The 24057-nt window shown below is 40.7% G+C and overlaps 1 protein-coding gene across 1 annotated transcript in view; it reads right to left on the reverse strand.

Moving 5' to 3' along the window:
- LOC122812195 (volume-regulated anion channel subunit LRRC8C-like) overlaps positions 1–24057 on the reverse strand; it is a 375126-nt gene that overhangs the window by 329180 nt on the left and 21889 nt on the right. The window contains exon 2 of the mRNA XM_044084528.1: positions 3378–3519. Within this exon, the coding sequence (XP_043940463.1) occupies positions 3378–3512 (135 nt within the window). The 5' untranslated portion in view covers positions 3513–3519. The remainder of the gene's footprint in view (positions 1–3377; positions 3520–24057) is intronic.

The raw sequence follows: 24057 nt of genomic DNA on the forward strand, positions 1-24057 counted from the left end.
TCTTTGACAGTCCCACTTCTTCTTCACCAACCTCTTTCTCTGTATACTCTCCTGTACTTCTTCATTCCACCACCAGGTCTCCTTGTCCCATACACACACACACACACATATATATATATATATATATATATATATATATATATATATAATGTATATATATATAGATATATATATACACACACACACACACACACACACACACACACACACACACACACACAGATATACTCACACACACCACATTCCCGGACATTCCCCCTCCCATACATATACACATTCAGTCATCAACAAACATGCACCTCTCCATCAATTGACTTCATTTATTTCCCTATATACACACTCACAGACACACAAACACACACATGCTCACTTGCTCTTGCATACTCTTCCACACATATACAAATACTAATGCACACACACCCCCACCTGAACTGTAACTGCTTCCATAGGAATGAATGGGTGACCACTGTCTTTTGAAAGTGCACATTTGTTCTTCCAACAGTGAAAGTTTATGCTGCTGAACAATTCTATAAATCACTTGGCAGCATAAATTGAAAGCAGGGGAAATGCCAGGGAGACTGCCATCTGTGCTGGGGTCACACAGTAGGAGAGCAGTCTATGAATCAGAAAGTCTTATAATGAGGATGAAAACAGCCATGTTACAGCATCCCCCTCACTGTACATCTGAATCCAAGCATCAACTGATAAATAACTACAGCACATACCTGCTTAAATGGTTTGTAGCAAGGTAATTATCAGTAGCCACATAAAACTTTCTTTTCTTAGCTATCGGTTTCATCCAGCTCCCTCATGTCCCATCTTCTTGCAGTATACTGTGGATAACACCTTCTTGTACACTTAAAAAGTAGTGCATTTATCACCAGGGACTTAAACACTAATCTCCCTGGCCCACAAAAACACCAAAATCACAATTACCTGTTCCTACATAACCTGTCACAATTTGTTACCTCTCCCACTAGGACAGATCACTTCTCAAAAACAGAATTACTGCTTGATCTTTTCATCAGCAGCATCCCACTTTCACTGAAAGGCATCTCCTGTCTACCAGATGCAATCAATGACCACCTTCTTATTCCAGGCACAACCACTTAAAAGACCCCTACATCTTTTACTTTCATCACACAAAGATACCTTTTGGAGAGGAAAGAAAAACAATTACATTTAGAAATGAATGCCATAAACTGGTCTTCACTTTATTAAGCTATCTCTCTCATTAAAACCCTAGATATATTTTTTTTAATAAATACTTAATACAAGTCATGGATATGGCCTTTTCAACACAAAGCATAAAATAAAAAAAAATCTTACCCCTGGTAACCAGGGACACAATAGCTTTCATTAAGCAGAGTCAAAGCATGGAAAAAGTGGAAAACGTCCCACTTGAATACTGATAAAACTTGCTTAACTCTCAGGCAACAACACTGTAGACACATGATGATCAAAGGTAAGCACATTTCCTTCTGATGATTTTCAGCGATCGGTCTGCGGCTCCAAATTATTATTGTTGTTTATCTATGACATCATCTCTATCATTCCTTTCTCCTCTACCATAATATATGCAGATGATACAATCCTGCACGACACATATCCTTTATTCGCTAACCTACAAAGGAAACTACATATAATTCCTCTCTCCTCTGTAAATGGTTATCTGAAAAGTTTGGGTTCGTATTACATTATCGAAGTTCTGAAAATCCGAACACCATAAGGCCAAAACCTTATGGTCGAAGTTTCAGAACTTTGATTAAGTACAAAAAAAAAAGGAAAAAAAAGAAAAGAAATAAAGTCTTGTAAGCAGGGGGGCAAGCCCCACTGCACCCCCCACACCCCCGCTCTTTAAATATACCAACTCTGACATCACAATACAGTGCGGAAAGGAAAGATTTCCCTTTACCGCACTGTAGTGCAATCTCAGAGTTGGTATATTTAAAGAGTGGGGGTGTGGGGGGTGCAGTGGGGCTTGCCCCCCTGCTTACAAGAGTTAGTTTCTGTTTGTTGTTTTTTTTTTTTCACGATGTTCGAAATTATAAAACTTCGAACATACAAGTTCGATCTTGTAGTGATCGAAGTTTTATAGTTTCAACAACGTACTAGGAACCCTAAAAGTTTAACATTGAAAGTCTCCAAAACCACATCAGTGATAATAATCAGCCTCCACCAAAAGCATCCAAATACTAATTGTCTCAGTATACCAAGAAATACCTTAATGTATCCTTGACACTTCCCTGTCTTTTAAAACCCATACAGAAACCATTTGTAGCAGAGTCAACTAATAACTAGAAACTACTGAATTTCTCACTACTTCACCAAACCTGCCAGAACTGCTATGGCAAAAAGTACCCTTTTACAGAGGCACAGATATGATTTCCCCTCTAACTGCACTAAAATCTTCAAAAAATACATGTACCCTGAAACCACAGTTAATGGCATATGTCACTTTTTACACATGTCACCAAGGTACGAATGTCACAGTATTATTTTAAGAGGTAGATTTTGTTTCTTTGAATGACGTTTTGTCAAACAGCATTTGAAGACTCACATTTGGTTGAACGTGCTTTGAGACTGGCATTCAGTGGGGAAAGGGAGATTCTCCTTTTCCTCATTGTAGTGCAGTCTCATAGTTGGTATATATAATTAGTGAGGGGGAATGCAAGGGGGCTTCCTCCCCTGCGAAAAACACATCTTCCTTTTTTTGTATTTCAAACCAGTGTTGGTTTGATGATTTTTTAAAAATGTTTTTCTGTTCAATATTTTTCTAGTTCGACTTAGACTGCGGTGGTGGTGCTGTGGTAGCGTTGTCACCTCATAACAAGACGTTGTCCCATTCGATTCTCAGCTAGAGCGTCTTCTGTGTGGAGGCATACGTGAATGGGGCATGCCTTCGTCAAAGGTTGTGCGTCAGGGCTGGTAACCCGGTACGTAAAAATCCACTACCAATCATTAGCGGACTGGAGTTCCGCTGTGGCGACCCCTAACTGGGAAAAGCCGAAAGACACAAACATTTTCTAGTTCGACTTAATGAACTAGATCCTGTTTTAAGATATCTAACAGGATACTTGTTACGCATATGCCACTCTCCTATCCTCACACCCATTCAGACTGTGGCTCAGTAGCTAATGCCATACTACTACAGGAGCATGAGTCATGGCACAAAGTCAAGGCTCATAAATCTGTAAAATACTATTGTTTTATCTAATCTTTCTTGGCTGGGTTAGTCCAACTAGGCCAGCAGCCACTTTTCAGGGGAGACACAATGTTGCTATAAAAAATCATCTAGAGGGTTCTTGGTGAAAATTTCCACAGACAAAAAAAAAAAAAATCTCCTAATTGCCCTGTAGTATACTATACTGCCTTACCTGAAGGGTAGATCCAAAAACCCCAAACATCATCATAAGTACACTGAGGTACTCCGAGAAGACATCCCACCAAGGTTTCAGCACTTTGAGAGCAATCTGCTGTTCTAAAAACTCTTTGAAGTCTCCAACAAGCATGTTTTACCTGAAATAACAAAGATCAAATACATAATTTCTTTAACATACAACCAAGATTCCAAAACAAATCAGAACAATAAAGGGGAAAGCATCTTGTAGTTTTCCGAGCAATGTGTTATATTGTCTTTTTAAAATTTTAATTTAAGTTGATGTGCAGGATGACTATCTTTCATAATGGTAGTACGCAGTCACTATGTTTTGTATCTAAATTATGTCAAAAATACATATACGCATACAGGGAAGGTGTTGTTATTAAATATTCAAAGTGTCAGCAACAATAAAACTTGTCTGTGGCCCTCCAACACTCTTACAGATACATTTTTAGCTTATACACCCCATACACAGTTTTAGCATTTTAATTTATTCATTATATAAACTGTTACTTTAATTTCTTCACCACTAACTGGATGTTATATCAGTAATACATAAACTAACAGGATAAAGGATAGAAAAAAATGTATTATGGCTAAACAGACTCATTTATATTTATAAACAGATTTAATTAAAAAAAATCCATGTACTTACCACAGTATTAGATCTTCATGATCCATGTCCATCACTTCAACAGTATGAATGGTCACTGTGAATAATACACATATGGTCATCTTCAGGGCTATTCCAAGCTCAGACCCCTTCCGTCATCCCCACAATGCCTCATGTCTCCCCATCTCTGCAGATCAAGTTTGCCTATGCCATATGGTTGAACCTATACACAAACATACATATTTGTAAGTAGATAACATTCAGGCTATGTGAATGCATCCTACAAGCCTAAGGAAGAATTGGATAGGTCTCTACAAAGTGGTGAATTGAGAAAGAGGAAGGTGCAAGGGTATACTGAACTAGACAAATGTGGATAGTGAAACTCTAACGTTATGGCAAGTATGTAACTTACAAATCTTCCATGATCTGGTCTATCTACTTCAACACCAGGACAGAGTCACTAGTTGCTTCTCTTGGATGAATTCATGACAGGATAGCACAAAGAATGCTGTCTCCAAAGGTAGACTTGATCTGAAGATCTCATCCAGCTTATAGTGTCTTGCAAAAGTGTGCACTGAAGACCATGTTGTTACAGCACAAATGTCATTATCAGTAGAATTCCTAAAACATGCTAACAAAGGTGATGTTTACCTAGCATCGTTTTTTACTATATTTAGAGCAACAAAAGAGTTGCTTTGGCAACTTAGTGTAGAGTAGCTAGAACAGTGATACAGAGGGTCTGGGTCTGAATCCTTGCTAAAGGACATAATTCTGTAGTTTGGCAGTTAACTTAGAGAATTAAGGGACTATATACTGTTAACAAGATGTTTTCTTTAGTCCAGGGTTTAATTCCCTTAGCCTCCATTTGCCTGCTGTGTGGCTCTGTTGGGGCAGTTGGTAAACTGGGCTAATATCCTCAATAGTCTCCTGAACCTCAGGGCTATTAACTATCTACAAACCTAACAGGTGATGCATTCAAATAGCCACATAGGTAGTTACCTTATGAATCATCTGGCCCAATCCAGACTAAGCAAAGGAAATAAAAAGCTGGTCATTCTTTCAAATATCTTTAATTAGGTGCTGATAAAACTGTAATTGTCTGTGAATGTCAAGACAATGCAAACCTATAGTCTCCTCTGTCAGAAAACTGAAGACAGAAAATTGGAAGGTTGATAGAACCGATTTAAGTTTAAATTTGAGGTTACATTTTGCACAAATGCTGGATTAATATGCAGACACACTCTGTCCTTATGGAAGGCTAAGTATGGGAATTAAGATAACAAGTGTTGAAGTTTGGTTACCCTTCAGGCAACAGTAATGGCCACCAAAAATAACATTTTCCAGGTCAAACATTTAAAGTGTACTCTGGTTGTCAGCTCAAACAGATGCACAGTTAATTTCTCCAGAACAAAATTTAGATTCCATGGAAGAACGGGTTCCTAAAATAAGTTCTTAATAAGAAAGTACCTCTTAGAAATGCCTTGTAGACTTTTAGAGAAGACTTTTACAAAAGTTAGATTGTGCTGCTAAACAATTCTTCAGTGTTGAGTAGTTAGAGTCACTGCTAAACATATCTGCTAGAAAATGAAGAACTGTGGGTATATATACAAAATAAGGGTTGGAAAATTTTGTCCACTTAACCTTATAGACTTTCCTAGTAGTGGGTTTTTGAGCTGCAGGAAGAATTTTGGTCATACTAGAGTGATATACTGTGTCCCTGGGTATTAATGAAATTACAGAAATCATACAGTCAGTTTGACAGACTGAAGGTCTGGGTAAAATCTGCCAAACAAGTAACACCGTAGGCTGCTGATGCCCGAGAAGAGTTGGGCTTCTGCATCAGAAAAGGCCACTGAAGAGGAAACTATACCTATTGATAACAGTAACAGCCTATGAGAATGATCTTGGCCCTCCACAGTTTGGCTTTCTTCAGAAATGTTCATGATCAATGGGAAAGGAAGAAAGGCAAGTCTTGGGGGGGGTCACTTAATGGGCTACAGTGGTCTATGGTGTTTGCCCTCTGAACAAATTAGGGAAAAAAGTTGCTGCACTTCATGTTGATCAGGGATTAAACAAGGTCAAATTAACATTCTCCCTAACAGTAAAAAATTATGCTGGACATTGTCAGACGGAGGAATCACTTGTGTGGCCTCAATTAACATTTGTTGGGCAGGTGGCTTGTTCTGGGAATTGCATCGCTACCAGAAATTAATGAGAAGCCACAACCCATCCCTGTAGTGTATGGTTTCCCAGCATAGGCTACAGAATCTAGTTTTGCCTCATTTGTTTATGTACTACATCACTGCCATGTTGTCGGCATGAACAGCAATTGCACATGGAGGAAGGTGGTCTTGTCAAACCTGCAGTGAAAGAACTGCTCTAACCTCTAGGACATTCATGTGGAAGGAGGCCTCTTGGTCTGTGCATATCTCTTGTAATATCTCCTAGCACAGAGCCAATGTATCTGTGATAACAAAGACAGTGGGAAATTGAGGAGTAAATGGGCAGCCCTGCAAAAAGTTGACCTTGTCTAGTCATCTGTGGAGGTGCTTGCAGCACTATACAGAGTGAGACACATGAATGATTTGGGATAGAAGCCCCTAAGTCCAGGACCACTGAACCCTTATAGCCCAGTGTAAGCCCTCCTATGTTATCTGGCAGAAGGAACTAGATAAGTACAAGCTATCTTTTGTACCACTACTTTGATGCATAAACCTGCTGTAAGAATAAGATGAGACTCAGAGATTGTACAGTTAACTGTATAGAACAGAGTCAGTCCAATGGAAAGTTGACTAATCTGGTCACTGTATCCAGGTAGCAAAGGATAATTGTTTATGCATGTGAAGGTTTCAACTCAGACTTTGTAGCATTCACTGATATGCCCAACACACAAACAGCTACAGCAAGTAGTCCCATGCTTGAAACAGTAGCTCCTAAGTGGAGGCAGCTACAAGTCAGTCATCAAGAATAGGAACACTCCAACCCCCTGCAATGTTAGGTGTGCTGCCTCTGCCACCATATTCTGGTAAACATACAAAAAACCAAGTCAGACCAGTAAAATAACTCTCAGGAACGACATATTGTTAAATAAAACCAACGAGAGTAATAACACAGCAGGAACTTTAATTGACTAAAACAATAAAAATGAATATGGAGATGAGCACTTTTGGGTAAAAAAAAACCTTCTTCTGATCTAATACTAATAGAAGTGCTCACAATATTTATAGATACAAGTATCATGTAGAAATTCATGTCCACATGAATTTCTGTCCAAACTGAGCCTTTTAAAATCACACGTTCCACACATACTCATCTGATTCTTCAAAAAGATCCTCTGAGGAGCTGAGAACATGATGCCTACAGCCGTGAGTATTTTACCTTCCGAATTGCTCTTCAGCAGCTTGACCTTCACTTGGAGTTTGAAATAAGAAGACCCATCATAAATGGCATTAGTGGCAGTCACCTTAAATATGTCTGCAAAATTACAGTGCTTGAGCCAAGCATGATGGCAGGAGCTAGACTTGTTTTCAAAGCACTAGTGATTGACGCTCACTTTTGTGTGAGCACTAGTGTGTGATCAGCTGGCTTTTCCCAGGAAGGACAAATTGCTGGTGTACTAGGGATTTCCCCTTTACCCATCATGGTGTTACATCAGAGATGGTTTGTATAAGTAGTGAGGATGTGGAGGGTGAAGTACCTCTACATCATACAGTATTTCTCACAACACAAATATCTTGTAATTTTTGACTCCTGTACCCTGTTCACATTTGGGAGACTTTGCTCATTTGTGATCACACTTGTGTTAGGTGATCACACATCACTCAAATACATTGCTATGTCTTTCCAGGCTGCTCTTTTTGCTCTGTCAGCTACATTGTGAATGACTCTTGTGCCGAGCCGAGCTGCTGAATACCTGAGTTGTTTGGCTTCTGCTATATACCTACAATCAACTGCATTACTAGCCGAGTTAAGTACAAACTAAAGTGTTAAAGATTGTACTGCATATCATTTTTCTGTCTATTTAATTGTTTCATTGAATATTGTGTCTGTGTCTCTCTGTAGTTATTTATTTTTCTGTTGAATTGTTTCATAGAATACTGTGGTCTCTCTCTGTCTCTGCAGTTATTGGGAGCTATTGTGTTTCACTTCATTGATATTCAATGTAAACTTTTAGCCTAGGGGATTTCTCTGTATTTATAAGTGTTAGTGAAATATCTTTGAATTTATTACTGCTGAATACCGGAGTTGTTTCACTTCTGCTACATACCTACAATCAACTGCATTACTAGCTAGGTACAAACTTGCAGTGTTAAAAATTGTACTGCATTTCATTTTTCTGCCTATTTAATTGTTTCATTAAATATTGTGTCTGTGTCTTTCTGTAGTTATTTATTTTTCTATTTAATTGTTTCATAGAATACTGTGGTCTCTGTCTCTGCAGTTATTGGGAGCTATTGTGTTTTACTTCATTGATATTCAGTGTTAAACTCTTAGCCTAGAGGGTTTCTCTGTATTTATAAGTGTTAGTGAAATATCTTTGAATTTATTACTGCTGAATACCTGAGTTGTTTGGCTTCTGCTACATGCCTACAATCAACTGCATTACTAGCTGAGTTAAGTACAAACTTGCAGTGTTAAAGATTGTAGTGCATTTCATTTTTCTATCTATTTAATTGTTTCATTGAATATTGTGTCTGTGTATCTCTGTAGTTATTTATTTTTCTATTTAATTGTTTCAGAGAATACTGTGGTCTCTCCCTGTCTCTGCAGTTAGTTTCCCACCCACGCTCCCTCTTCTTGTTTTGGTATTAAGCTTGGTAGCATTGGAATTGCCCGCCCCTCCTGTAAATTTGTGTTTGAACACTCCTCCTGGGTCTATCTCATTTGCTCACTCAACTGAGTACAGTGAGACCATACTTTGACTTCAGACACTCCTACCAGTCCCATCTGTTCAGCTCTATCTCAGCTCTATTCCAGTCTAGTGTCACTAGCTCACTCTACTTAATACAGAGAGAACATTTGTGAAGGGCAAGCCACTTGGGCCCTTAACTTTGAATTATCTTCTGTTTCTCCTTTCTCCCTTTCCAAAAAAAATTTTCTAAGCTTGTTTCCTGCCGCTCCTGTAACTAGTCTAGTCCAGATACAGATGTGCTGTATCCAGGACTGTTTGTAAGCTTCTGAGCCCCCAAAGCCTTTCTGTGTTGGAGGGAAGCCTTCTAGCTTATCAGTGGAAATGGTAAGCACTTATCTACCACAAGAGTGGTTTCTGGCCCAGAAATTGTAGTTTATTGGCCATTTGGGCAGTTTTTCCATCTCTTTCAACCTTCTGGTTTAAAAGCCTGCATTTGCACTTGTTTCCCACCTTTCCTGCAACTAGTCTAGTCCAGATACATATTTGCTGTATCCAGGACTGCTTGTAAGCTTCTGTGTCCCCCACAAGCCTTTCTGTGTTGGAGGGAAGCCTTCTAGCTTATCAGTGGGAGTGGTAAGCACTCGGTAGCCTATCTACCACAACAGTGGTTTTTGGCCCAAAAATTGTAGTTTACTGGCAATTTGGGCAGTTTTTCCATCTCTTTCAATTTTCTGGTTTAAAAGCCTGCATTTGCGCTTGTTTCCCACCTTTCCTGTAACTAGTCTAGTCCAGATACAGATCTGCTGTATGCAGAGCTGTTTGTAAGCTTCTGAGCCCCCCAAGACTTTCTGTGTTGGAGGGAAGCATTCTAGCTTATCAGTGGGAGTGATACACACTAGTTAGCCTATCTACCACAAGATCCAGGTACAGATTCTTAGTTTTAGCACTTGAATTTGCTTATTCGTGCTCAGCACTTTTTCAGAACTTGTTGTTAGCACTAAGTAAGCTACAAATTACTACAGCACTCAGCCTTCTTCTTTACCTAGAGGAAAACAGTTTTTGTACTTACTTTTCTGACTTGCTTAGAGAAAAACAGCTCTTATACTCACTTTCCTCACTTGTCTACAGGAAAGTAGTTTTTATTCAGGTATGTCAAAGGGTCAGCTCCCAGTGTTCTCTCCTGTCTATCTGATCAATCTGTGCATCTTGGGGAAATGTAGAAATTGCCTCATGTACACAGACAACCCTCTCCTCCTACCACCCAACACCAAAACCTGTGAAAGATGCACTTATCTAGCCAAACTGGAGGTAAAGCTCTCTCCAACCAAGACTGAACTTGACAGTCAAGAGGAGAAGGTAAACACTTGCACCACACCACACTCATCACATAGTCCCACTAAGCCTACACCACCAAAATCCACACATAGAAACACAAAAACATTTGCGGAGGCTCTCAATAATTATCTGCTCAAGCAACAGAGACCTCCAAAGCAGAAACGCAAACAACCTCCACCCCACAACACAACACAAATGACACATAGCACACAGCTCAGTGTGCCACTCAACCACAGCCCATAAGGCAAAGCAACGTACCCAACAAACTAGTCATAGGTGACTCTATAGTCAGGCACACTGATGTCCCACTCACCAGGCTAAACAAGGAGAAGGGTACCGTCAGCTGCCTGTCAGGTAACAGGATCCGCCACATAACCCACGCACTCAGGTCACACCACAACAAGTACAAATATGACTCTGTCATTGTTCATGTTGGTGTGAATGACCTGAGATGTACCTCTCTGGACTACATGAAAAGCGGCATGGAAGAGCTCTCCGATCTTGTAGCCCAGGCAGGTATGACCCTGGCCCTGAGTAGCATCCTGCCATCGCCCAGAATGATACTAAAGTACAAGGACAAAATGATTGACTTCAACAATTGGCTAAGCTTCTGGTGTCATTCTAAGGAGATCCAGTATCTGTCTGCCTGGGACAACATGGTCGATAGACCACAATGCTTTGCCAGAGATGGTCTGCACCTATCACGCCTGGGATTCCGGATACTGGCTAAGGCTCTTGCTGCCCCTATAGTGCCTTTTTTTAGGCAAGGTTCAAATGACAAATTCACCACCGTAACAGGAACAGGCAAGCAAAAACTGGGGGGGTAATGTCACTCAGTGCTAGAAGTCTAAATCTCAAAATGCACTCCCTCGAGGCACTCCTTAAAATGGAGAACATCGATATCTGTGCAGTGACTGAGACCTGGTTCAAGGCTCCAGAGAGCACCCCTGCATTACCAGGCTATAACTTATACCACACGTTTCAGCCACCTAACCTGAACCGGAACACCAAAGGCGGAGGTGTGTCCATATTCATTAAGAATATCCACATCTCCAAGCTAGTTGCTCAGCATAATGCATCTGAGGTTATCCAAGTGCAACTAACTCTGGGCAAAACTGCAATCCATATTGTAGCTTCCTGCAGATCCCCCACCATGCCCCAGGATTCCCACTCCTCTTTTCTTGATATGCTGGAAAATATTAGGGTTCAACCAAACACCCTAATAATGGGTGATTTCAACTACCACACCATTAACTGGGAAAACTACTCATGTATCAACCCCTTCACTAACGCTTTCTGGAATTCATAAATTCCAATGCCCTGGATCATAGGTTCATAGGTTGATACTAGGCTATCTGCCCTAGGGCATTTATAAGCCTAGCCACAGTGTGTTTGGCTTTCGCCACCCTTTTAGATTAGTTGACTGTGCCTCTGTATAGTAAGTCACAGAAGGTAGCCCTTTTAAGGTTAGTTTACTGTACCTGCGTCAAGCAGGGGCACAGAAGAGATCCCAGGGGTAAACTTACGATCTCCCATCCACTCTTCAAGATTTCTCTTGAAGAGGGTCAGTGAGGGGCTCTGCCTAACATGCATTGGGATTTTGTTCCAGAGTGAGGGGTGCCTCTGGGATATCAATCTGTCCCTCCAGCATGTCCTATTTATTTCTGTGCTGAGGTTCAAGTCCCTGGAGCATGTAGCTCTAAGGGATTTGGATTTCCTGAGGTGAAGCATGTCCATTAATTCTGGGTTGGACATGGCTTTATACGTCAGACACAGATCGCCTCTGAGTAGGCGGTACGCAACTGAGTAGAGCTGGAGTTTCTTTAGCCGAACTGCATAGGGCATCTGATTGAGCCCCTTGATCCTCTTGGTGAGATACTTTTGGGGTCTTTCCAGTTGCTGAAGGTGTCGGGTAAGGTACATCCCAAACGGGCATTGTACTCAATTATGGGCCTGATAAGTGATGAGTAGAGGGGCACAATGACCTCTCTTGATCTAGATGTGAACCCTTTCATGATAAGGTGGGCTATATAGAAGGTCTTTCTAACCACTTTGACAACATGATTGTCAAAGGAGAGATTGCTATCTACTTGGGTCCCCAAGTCCCTAATTACTTCTTCCGTACTTAATGGATTACCACCTATGTGGTAATTTGTGGGCACTTTGTTTTTCCCAAAGGGGATGACTATGCACTTTTTGGCATTTAGCTTTAGGCCATGGCTCTGGCACCAGTTATCCGTCTCTGTGAGACCCTTTTGGAGGATGCTTGTGTCAGCCAGAGAGTCGATTACAGCACCCAGTTTGCAGTCATCTGTGAACTTGGTCAGCCATAGTCCACCCGTGTTAGCCTGTACCTCGGAGAAATATATACCGAACAAGAGAGGTCCCAGGACTGAGCCTTGTGGGACACCACTTGTAATTGGTTTAGAGTCTGACATGGCTCCTGCTATTCTGACCATGTGGGTTCTATCCGAGCCAGTTTGCAACCCATCTTGTGACATAGGGGTTGATATTTAAGCTGGTGAGCTTATTTATGATGCCCGAGTGGGGTATTGTGTCGAAGGCTTTTGCGAGGTCCAGGTAGGCTGTGTGGACAACTTATCCACACCCCACCAAGGGCAACAATATCCTAGACCTAGTCATTACCAACATGAGTGACCAGTGTTCCACACCTGAAGTCAACTCCTTGTTGGTCAGATCCGACCATAAGCTAATCACCCTAGATATCCACATTCTGCCCCCACCCTCCATTAAGGAAATCACTGTAAAAATGTTCTCCAAAGCCAACTTCATGCTTCTTAAGACAGAGGTGGCAAACTTCATGACACCCATGCAGAAGGACAATACAGCTATGACTGCTGAATCCTACACAGATGCACTCTATAAGCACTTACACGAGTGCATGGCTCATGCTATCCCAAACAGAACCAAGACACTATCCTCCAAAAAAAAGGAAGCCAATCTGGTGGTCCCCTGCCATAAACAAACTCTACAACAGAAGGAAGAAACTGTTGCAAAAGAGAGTAAAATCCTATGAGTGGAAGAGTTCCCTGGTCAGCCTCAGTAAGAAGCCGAGATCCCTTATAAGATCCTCCAAAGTTAGCTACGAAAACAAAACCGCCACTGATTCTAGGGTCAACCACAAAGCATTCTATAGCTATGTCAAGAATCTCAATGGCAACACCCAAGATCTGCTCTGAGTTACAGCACAATGGCATGAAAATTACAGAAACAACTGATATTGCCAACATCCTGGCAGATAGGTTCACTGCTAACTTTACCCCCCTCTCACCCCCTAAAAGGCCCATATGTATACAGGAAGAATGAAGATTCCCTGTAATCACAAGTATGCAGGTAAAAGCTGCGCTCTCTAAATCCAAAAACACAGCATCCATGGGACTGGACAACATCCCAGGATGCACTTTACACGAACTTCAGAGCAAACTGGCTTTCCACCTAAGCACCATGTTCAATCATAGTCTCACATCAGGCTTTGTGCCCACTGAAAGGCGCACAGCAACAGTTATCCCACTCCACAAAGAGGGAGCCATCACTGACCCGGGAACTATCGCCCTATTAGCTTGACAATCCTGGTCTGGAAGTCCATGGAATGTATCATCATGGAACTCATAAACAAAGACATTGGTAACCTCCAAACTCTGGACCCCACCCAGTTCGGGTTTGTGAAAGGCAGATCATGCCTCCTGAACCTGATCGACTTCTTTGATGCAGTCACCAAAGCTGTAGATGAGGTAAGGTGGTTCACACAGCCTATCTTGACCTCGCCAAGGCTTTCGACACCACCCCCCATTCTGGAATTATAGCTAAACTCAGTAAACTAGGTATAAATCCCTATGTCACAAGATGGGTTGCCAATTGGCTCACTGACAGAACCCACACTGTAAAAGTTGCAGACTCCAAATCTGACTTCAAACCAGTGACAAGTGGAGTACCACAGGGTTCAGTCCTGGGACCGCTCCTGTTTGTTATCTACTTCTCTGAAGTACAGGCTAACACAGAATGCCTTTGGCTAATGAAGTTCGCAGATGACTGTAAACTAGCAGCCATAGTTGAGTCCTCAAATGATGATCCTACAGAAGGGCCTCACTGAGACAGATGGCTGGTGTCAGTGGCATGGCCTCAAGCTCAATGCCAAAAAGTGCATTGCCATCTCCTTTGGTAAAAACTCTGTACCCATGAACTACCACATAGGCGGCAGTCTACTTAATGCCAAATGTGTGATAAGAGACCTGAGGACCCAGGTGGACAGTAGTCTCTCCTTTGATAATCACATCACCACAGTAGTCAGGAAATCCTTCTACGTGGCACACATCACAAAAGGGCTCTCATCTAGGAAAAAAGAGGTCATTGTTCCCCTCTACTCGACACTCATTAGAACCATTAAAGAGTACAATGCCCCTTTTGGAATGTACCTCACAAGACATCTGCAGCAGCTGGAAAGGCAATAGAAGTACATCACAAAGAGAATTACTGGCCTCAAACAGATGCCCTACACCGACCGTCTCAAAAAACTCCAGCTTTACTCCGTAGCATATCGCCTACTCCGAGGAGATCTCTGCCTAACATATAAAGCTATGTCAAACCCAGAGCTGTTGGACATGCTACACCTAAACAAATCTCAATCCCTCCGAGCTACACGCTCTAGGGACCTAAACCTTGTCAACACAATAAACAGGACATGCTGGAAGGATAGATTCCTGTCCCAGAGACTTCCCATACTCTGGAACAAACTACCCATCTATGTCAAGCAAAGTTCCTCACTAGCACTCAAGAAAAATCTTGATAAGTTGATGGAAAATAGGAAATACACCCCAGGGATCACTTCTGTGGCTCTGCTCGACAGGGATACAGGAAAATAACTTTCTTGGGTGGCGTAAGCCAGGGAACCTTGTTGACTAGGCTTACTTAGGCCCTTGGGCCGATAGCCTAGTACCTACCTATGAACCTATGAGCAAAGTAATATTGGCCATTGTTGCCATTTGTCACTGCAGTTTTCTTCTGAGATCATTGTGAGGCAACTTCTTCAGCACGCCAAGTGTATGTTCTCCTAGATCATGCTGAAAATGCATCATGTGAATTAGGTAATTCAGCATTCTCATGCAGAATAGGCTTAAGGCATAATTACACTTCAATTAATCCATGGCCCAGTAATGTTCATCTTTAGGGTGCACTGTGGTACTCTCCTCCAAGAGCTCTTTCTTGAGAACTGCTGCCACCAAGATGGCGTCAAGCAAGGGAACCTTGCTCAAAGACTCTCTATTTTTGGATGCCTGGAGGATCTTATATGATCTTCTAGGAAAGGGTTACACTGTATATATATATGGCTATCAACATGCCCTAACCACTACCACAGCAATCATTCTGTCAGTAGGAGGGACCACCCAGGACATATGTGGTGTGGAACATAAATATGCCCGTAAGATCTCTTCCTCTGGGGAGGCCAGTTCAACTGGACATGATCCCATCTGATACATGAGCTGTAGTATTTCCCCTTAATTAATGTTATCAGGAGGGGACTTGGGATAAGTATCTCCTTCTTCCAAATCAGTGTCCATGGTGGAAAACTCCACTAGAGAGGCCAGATGCTTCCTTTTGCATTGCCTCTTCCACTGTACACTTAGAGGGGACTCATCTGAGGGCATGGAGAGGTCGCTGCTCCAGACCATCTGTGGCTTTTTGCCCCTCTGCCCTCTGGGACAAAAATGAAAGGACCACGAAATCTGACTGAGTGGTAACCTGGGGTGCAACAGACATGGAAGCAGGAGACTCCTGGGGGTCTACTAACATGATGGGTTGTAGGGGCACATCTCATGCCCCCTAGTACTGTCTTTGTTGGGGGAAGATGACTTTTTTTCATAGACTTGGGAAAAGGAGAATGACACTTAGTCACCGTCTTCATCAAGTCTGTGCTTTTCTTTTCATGGTCAAGATTTGGTGGGAAAGAGACTTTAAGATTAATTTGTTTCTCCATTCTTGTAGGGTCCTAGAGCCAAAGCTGTTACAAATATTGCACTTGTCATCTAAATGTTCCACTCTCAAGCACGCAAGTTCTTCTGTGTCCTGAGGAGAAATCTTGTATCCATACTTGTCAAATTTTTAAATCTTAAAGGGTTTTTCCTAATCTTCTCTGATTTCTCCTTATCCACAGAATTAGCTAAACCTAGGTAACTACCATTAATGAGCTAGCTAACAAAAAGAACTGCAGTCAGCTGGTAAGCCTAAACCACAAGGCTCACTTAGTCAGGAGCAAGAGAATATAAAAGTAATCTCTGTTTACTCTGGTAACTGCAAAAAAAGTACTGTAGTAGCCATAGATGTAATAGCCTGACTATGAATATTAAGAAAAAGGATACTTATTTGCCCAATGTTTGCAGAGAAATAACAGTCTTGAACTTGTAAGCACCCTGTGATGCTGTTTAATCTGTGGCAAATGAGATCTGGACAGATGGGGAAGTATGAGACACTAATGGAGTTTCAGGAGGAGTTTGAGCTTGGGGTAAGTCTATGAATGCCAAAATGTGTGCCACCACTGGTAACCAGTCCTACATTTGAAGTGGAAGGACTGGAGCATGCAAGATCACAACTTATGTGCTTAAAGTTAGAGCTGAATAAGCAGATTTGTCCTCATCAACAATAGGGCTGAATCTGCATGCATTCAGTCAGCTCAGTATATGAAACTTTCCCAGGCTACAAGTCCCTACTCTTTCACCCATAATGCTCCAAATCTAGCTTCCTTTCTAGATCTCAGTTATGCTGTGCAAAAGTAAATCATAATTATAAAAAAGTTACCACTTACAAACCTTCAGACCATGTCTGCAATGAAGCAGGAAGAAGGTGAAAAGATATGTTGGCAAGGATGGACCTGCTAATATTACGCTAAGAACATAACTTTTATATCTGGTATGAGGACTTTCATCTTTATCAATAGTAGGACAAAATCACAAACTTATCCTTCTGGGTGACTTATCATGGAAACATTTCTCTGATCACTGTAGCTCTTAATAAAGGCCTAGGCCTAGAGATAATCTGCAACTTGCAATGCCTTGAGAGCATATTCTGTGAAGCCCGCATAGTATGCAAAAGTCATCTAGGAATGCATTTATTAAAAATGCCAGCAAGGCAGCCACTGCTCATTTGAGTGTGTTGCAGGTTATGCACAAAGAGTACTACTGTATCTTTCATAGAATTTTGATATATTCAGTTAGCTATTTCAAAAAAAGTAACTAGTAATTTTGGAGTCTTAATTCTTTATTAGAAAATGAGACAAATAATTGTAACCCCCTACATATTGCTTTGATTCTGTCCATGTAAAACCTGAGATGTGTACATCTATATAATGTCATAAATATCCACACCTGTTAAAGTAAGTAGGGAATAAAACAAAATGGTTTGTTTTAGTGGCTGCCTTAGGCATAAAATAATACTGGTCCACAAAGGCACTCTTTCCTTATGAAACACTAACTAAGGAGGCTTTACACAAAGCTTGCAATATGGTGATTCTTCTAGCAGAAGTAATAGCCAGACTAAAACCCATCTTTCAAAACTGCTACTTTAATTCAACTGCAGTAGCTGGTTCAAAACAAGAAAAAGTCAGCTTCTCTAAAATAAAGTACAAATCCTAAGGTGGAACAGGATCTTTGGGAAGTGGCTGAAGTAGGAAATTCCACTTAAAAAGTTTGGCAAACCTTCAAAGAAACTAAAGAAAATGAAACAGAAGCATGGTGGAAGTTTGAAATAGCACAAAGGTGAATCAAGGAACAGTAACTTAAACCTGTGTCAAAAATATGGAAGGGATAATTTAAGCTGCAGGCACTAGAGTTGTAAAGTAAGCCAAACCTTTAGAAGTAACCCATATACAAAAACGTATCAATTTACTTCTGCATCTTTTTAGTGTTATGTCTGGCCACAGGTGAGACATAACATAACTGATGGGAAAGGAAGAATCCCTAGCCATTAATGGAACTACAGTAGCACAGTTAAATGAAGGGAGTGAAGGTCCATGTGAGGTTTGCCAAACAAACGAGTTGTAGAGAATTGTAGGACCTCACACATAGATGCTACTGCAGAATATGAGGTCAGAGATGACGGAACCACACTATTCAAGGCTAAAATTGAGCTGTAAGAATTATTTTGGACGTATTCTACATGGCTTTCAATATATAAACCTCAAAATAAAGGGAAAAGTACAGTTGTGTAAATAAACTTAAAATGACAGTACAAGTTTGACTGATGACTGCTTCAGAAGTCTTAGCTATATGGGTTATGTCCTGCTAAAAATATAACAGCCGGCCAGCTTCCAAAGCTTAATGACACCTTCCACATGCCCAGTCAGCTCAAGATGAAGAAAAGGAGTGGTTTGAGCACCAAGCTCTTCTGCACTTTTACACCAACTGAGACAGGAAGTCTAGAACAGAGGGCAATGCTAGGAAAACAAAAATAAAGGCCCTCACACTGGCAAAAAAAAAACATACAAAAAGAGAGGGATGGAAGTGGGGAGTGGCTACTGCAGCAGTGATCATTAAAACATCTACAGTCATGGTATGTTTGCTTACAAAATTGTAATACGTTCATCATTTGATCATTGCTGCAGCAGCCTTAGCTATATGGGTAAAATACCATAGCTTAGGGAGGAAGAAGGATGGGGGTCCAGGAACCCCCCCCCCCAGAAAATGGTTGTAGCAAAGCCTGCCCTAGACTTAGAGAAGGAATGTAGTTTATAGTGCTTTGTAAAGATACATGCAGAAGACACATTGCTGCTTCTAGAATACTTGTGGATTCCAACCCTTTCCAAAAATCCACAGACTAAAGCCAACGCCTTAGTAGAATGAGCCTTGACATTGCCCAGAATTGCCTTGGTATAACAAAAAGCAATAGCATGATACAATCCTTTGGGACAGTCTTCCAAGGCACAGATTGTCTTTTTTTCTTACCTTCACAGGAGTTACTGAAAGTTTTAGTTCTGTCAAAATAATTATCTGAGTTGCCTGTTGAAATACAGAGTATGGAGTATCCTTGGATAGCTTGGTACAGAGTTAACCCAGATACCACTTTAGGCATAAATGAAAGATTAGTTCTCAAGGAATGTCTGTCTTTGTAGAAAATAAGAAAAGGTTGAGCCACCACTAGAACTTGCAATTCAGATACTCTTTACGGAAGTCACAGCAGTCAGAAAAATGGTTTTCCATGTTCAAAACCTCATGTCAGACTGATGTGCTGGTTCAAATGGAGCAGTTAGTTTCTTCTAAAATAAAGTTAAGATCACAGGGAGGAGATATCTGTTTTTTAGGAGGCTTGATATTAACACCCCTTTCAAAAACATTTTTACATAGAAATGTACTGAATAGGAGTGATCCATGGGCAGACATGCTGAAATATTTGACAAATGCACCACTGTGGAGGAGTAAGAAAAGTCAGAGTATAATAACGCAAACAAATATTGTTGAACCACAGAAAACGCTAGCAATAAAAGGGCCCTGGTTCTTGTTTTGGCACCAGCTAGAACACATTTTCCACTCACTAATATAGGACTGCCTAGTAGTAGGTTTTCTTGCTTCCTTTAATACCTGCTGCACGTCCTCAGAAATAGATGCTGAAAAGGTATTAAAACTCATCACCCAGGCAGTTAGATGACAAAGTTTCAAGATGAGGTGTGTCAAACACACCTTGTCTTTTGTGAGTAGGTCCAATCTGTGAGGAAGTTTATGGTGACTGCCTTTGACCATTTCCAAAAGAAGGGAGAACCATCGCTGCCTGGACTAGAACATTGTCACCACAATGATCTTTGGATAATCCTACTGAAACTTCAGAATGACCCTGGATATTAGTGCAAATTGAGGTAAAGCATACAGTAATATTCCTGTCCAAGGAAAATAAAATGAATCTGTCTTCCAGGACTTCTTGTAATGAATCCTGGAGCAGAATTTAACCGATTGTTGTGACTGGAGACAAAAAGATTTATCTTGTGTATTTCCCACAACTGGATCAATCCCCCTGACTGAGCTTCCATTCATAAAGGTCTGCCCTGCTCATTTTGTCTGCTACAAAATTTTGTTCTTAAAGGATACAAGATGCCTGTAGTATGAGATTGATTTCCCAGGCTATCATGGCTAGCCTGCACAGAGAATAAGATCTGTCTCCTCCCTGTTTGTTTATGTACCACATTACTGAGGCGTTGTCATCTGTAATCACTTGTAATGGTCCCGGGGACTATAGATGACGAGAACTGAGGATATTTATGACTGCTAAAATCTCTTTTACGTTTATGTGCTTTGGTATGTCATTTTGTTCCAAAGGCTCTGCACTTTTATTCCCATAAATACTAATCCTCAAGCAAAGTCTGAGGAGTCTGTTTTTATTTATTTTATTCATACTTTAATAACCAGGAAAATCTGACTGAGCCAATGGCCCATTTTCAGTGGAGGCCCAAGAAAGAAAGCTCCACAACAGGTTCAAAAACATTTAAATAGTAGTTGAGTAACTATATACAAGGGTATAATGTCCCAGAACAGATTAAATATTTTAAAATGAGCTGGGGAGAAAGTCTCAACAATAACACACAAACATTATACAGTAGCTGATAAGTAATTATATAGAAGGGAAGAAAATCTCCACAATAGATAAAACACAAATTGAAATACATTTACAGAAATATTAAGAATACAATTATGTATTGCAAATAGCAAGACACATTGCAGAAGTGGATAATCACTGTCAAGTAAACTAATACATAGTTATATTGAGTAGATGAGGGGAAAATATTGTTGTGCTACCCTAGGAATAGAAGTGAACCCTTGTCATCTATCAATGCCTTTACTCATGCAAGTGGTAGCTGTAATTTTTGCTCCTATAGTAACTCAAATGGACATTTTATACACCCAGACACAGGTCAGGAATTTAGGTTCACTGTGACAGCCACATGTCAGACATCACATGTGGTTTATTTAGCAATTTGTGACCTGTGTTTATTTTATGTAGGAAAAAACGGACATACACCTTAAAGACAGAATTTGTGAGCACCTCTATAGCATTAGAACACAATCTGGCATTAGTGCACTCTCTTAACATGTGATATATTCATAACTTTACTATATATATATATATATATATATATATATATATATATTTTTTTTATAGGTATTTATGTTAGGGTATTTTTATATGGAGTGCTGTAGGAAGCTTTGTCTTTAAGAAGATGCTTATACTAATTGCCCTTAAGATTTGATTGACTGAATGTTTATATTTAAATGAAGTTTTTAATGTGGGTCTCTTATTTGTCTGAAGAAGCTATTAGCGAAAGCATTTACCATTTTGTTACAATAAAAGCTGTTTTATGGTTCGACTGCTGCCTGGTTGCTTCACTGCTATACTTTTGTTTTCTTCCTTGGACTTATTTATTTTAGCAGTGCTACATTTATCCTGATGGGTGCTATCATTGGTATTATTCCTCATACTTTCACAATTCGTCAGAACAATCCTTCAAATATGAGCCTGACAATTCAGAATCTTGTTCTTTAGGCTTTTCCCGGTTAGGGGTCGCCACAGCGGAACTCCGGTCCGCTAATGATTGGCAGTAGATTTTTTATGGGTGCCAAGGTGCCAGCTCGACACCCAACCTTCAACGAAGGCACACCCATTCTACGCATGTCTTTCAAATGCCACTCGACCGTGGGGAGGACATGCAGACTCCACACAGAAGGCGCTCCAGCTGAGAATCAAATGGGAGAACCTCTTGCTATGAGGCAACAACGCTACCACTGCACCACCGCGGCTTATCTGCACCACCGCAGCTTATACAATTCAGAATCTGAAAATTAAAGTTGCAGAAGTACACACTTTTTCCACACCTATCAATAATTTTCCCATCCTTATCAGAAAGAGCAGGATTGGAATTCATTAAGTGTTTAGCAGCAGTGGGATCAATAGTGTATATAAATCTAAAGCACTGAGGAGCTTTATACATTCTATCTGCCTTTTTAGGGGTAGCTGACTGATTATCAGGAAAACTGTAGGCATTAACACATACATCCTCTAAAGCAGACATAATAGGATGAAAGGGTGCAGGTTCTGGAAAATCCTTCTGTAACAGCTCATAAATGTTTTGGGGGACTGAGAAACCTCAGGGTTCTCCCACTGAAAACACTGGTACATTCTAGTAACAGTCTCAGAGAAAAAGAATCCCCCACAGGGAGAATCAGAAATTGAACTCTCCTCTGAATCTGAATAAGAAATCTGAAGGGAAAAACTGGATCTGTCTCTGCATCTTCCTATTCAGATCCAGAATCTTGAATCTGTTCAGGAAAAGAAGAATCCCTCCTTCTTTTACTAGAAACTACTTTACAAGAAGGATCAATAGCCTGAATTAAACCCTGAGCCAGACCCAATAAACTACTCCTATCCAAAGAAATTTGAGGAGGAATAGATACATGCTTGATTTTCTGTTTCTTTTTGACAGGAAAAATGGGGTCAACTGCATTACTAATTGGAGCAGCTGCTTCCCAAGGGATGAGCACAGCATTCTAACACAACAGGGAAACCTTTCCTGTTCCTTCTCCCAGGACCAGCAAGAGTGGCTCACCCTTGCCCACTGAGTGGATCTCAACAGTTGCAGAGGATGTGGCTAAACCCCACTCCATAGTGGCTATAGGTGTTACATCAGTGGGATCCAGGATAAAACATGAGTGTTCTGAGATACAACAAATGGCCACTGCAGAGCCATTCAACTGCCACTGAGGCAATTTGTTAGTCTGCTGTGGTGGCAAAGGCTGTTTGTTTAACTTTACGGTACTTTTCCGTTAAACCCCTACCACTTTACGCTGCTATGTTTTTGCAATATTTCATTAGAATGGATTTCAGTTTGGCGGGCTTCACTTCAGTATATTGGAGATATGAATGAAGGTGTGAAGGAGATATGTTTTTCCTGAAGCCAGTAAAGTATCTGTCAGAACCTGGGAGGCCGTAATGGGATTAGGAAGGTTAGGAGCCCTAGTCTTCTGGCTTCCTGTTGATACAACGTAAATCATGCTTCTTGTTAAAAAGATGGACTTGTTAACCGATAGATTAAGACTGAGGAAACTGTAGTGAAAATCTCTGCGCTGAATTATACTTCAGGCTGAAGACTTGTCACCAAGAAAATGAAATTGTTATTAACCATAGTGTCACACCAAGTGACACTAACATTTCAACTTCTTTGCCATGTAAAATAGAGATTGAAGGCTGTAACAGTGAGATTTGTAGGGTATCTTACCTTGCACTTATTACTGAGACGTTATGTTGTATTATTGTGGGAAACCGATTTGCGTTGAAACCCCTGTTTGAAATGTTGTGGGTTGTGTTAAACACTTTTCTCTTTAGTTCTAGCGGATATAACATTTTTTTGTTACATGTCAATATATTATAACTGAGTCAGTGGATTTCTTTACTGATGTGCAGGATATTTATAACCTAAGTTGGTAACTCAAGCGTGGTTGTTAGTTGTGATACCCGTTAGCAAATATATGTGTGATGAAAGACTTGGCAATCATTCTGTATACAGGTGTACATTTATATGTGTGTGTATTTATATCTGTTGCATTTCTCGATTTTGTGCTATTGCTGTATGCTTTATTTGTACTACTACTACAAATACTACCGCTACTGAAATAACGCGAAAACACAGCAGCGCGAAGTGGTAGGGGTTTAACGGAAAAGTATCAACTTTTCTTTTCTACAGTTGGAAGAAGGACCTACCATGGGACTGGTAGTCTGTTCAATGGTCAAGCTGAAAACGGTGCCGCTTTCTCATGAAAGACAAGTGGCAATCACCAGTAAACAATACCAGTCCACAAAAGTTACTTTCTCAACAGAAAAAGACCTTAG

This window comes from Protopterus annectens, chromosome 9.part0, assembly GCF_019279795.1.
Source record: "Protopterus annectens isolate FY-2018-M chromosome 9.part0, PAN1.0, whole genome shotgun sequence".
In the NCBI taxonomy this organism is placed as follows: domain Eukaryota; kingdom Metazoa; phylum Chordata; order Ceratodontiformes; family Protopteridae; genus Protopterus; species Protopterus annectens.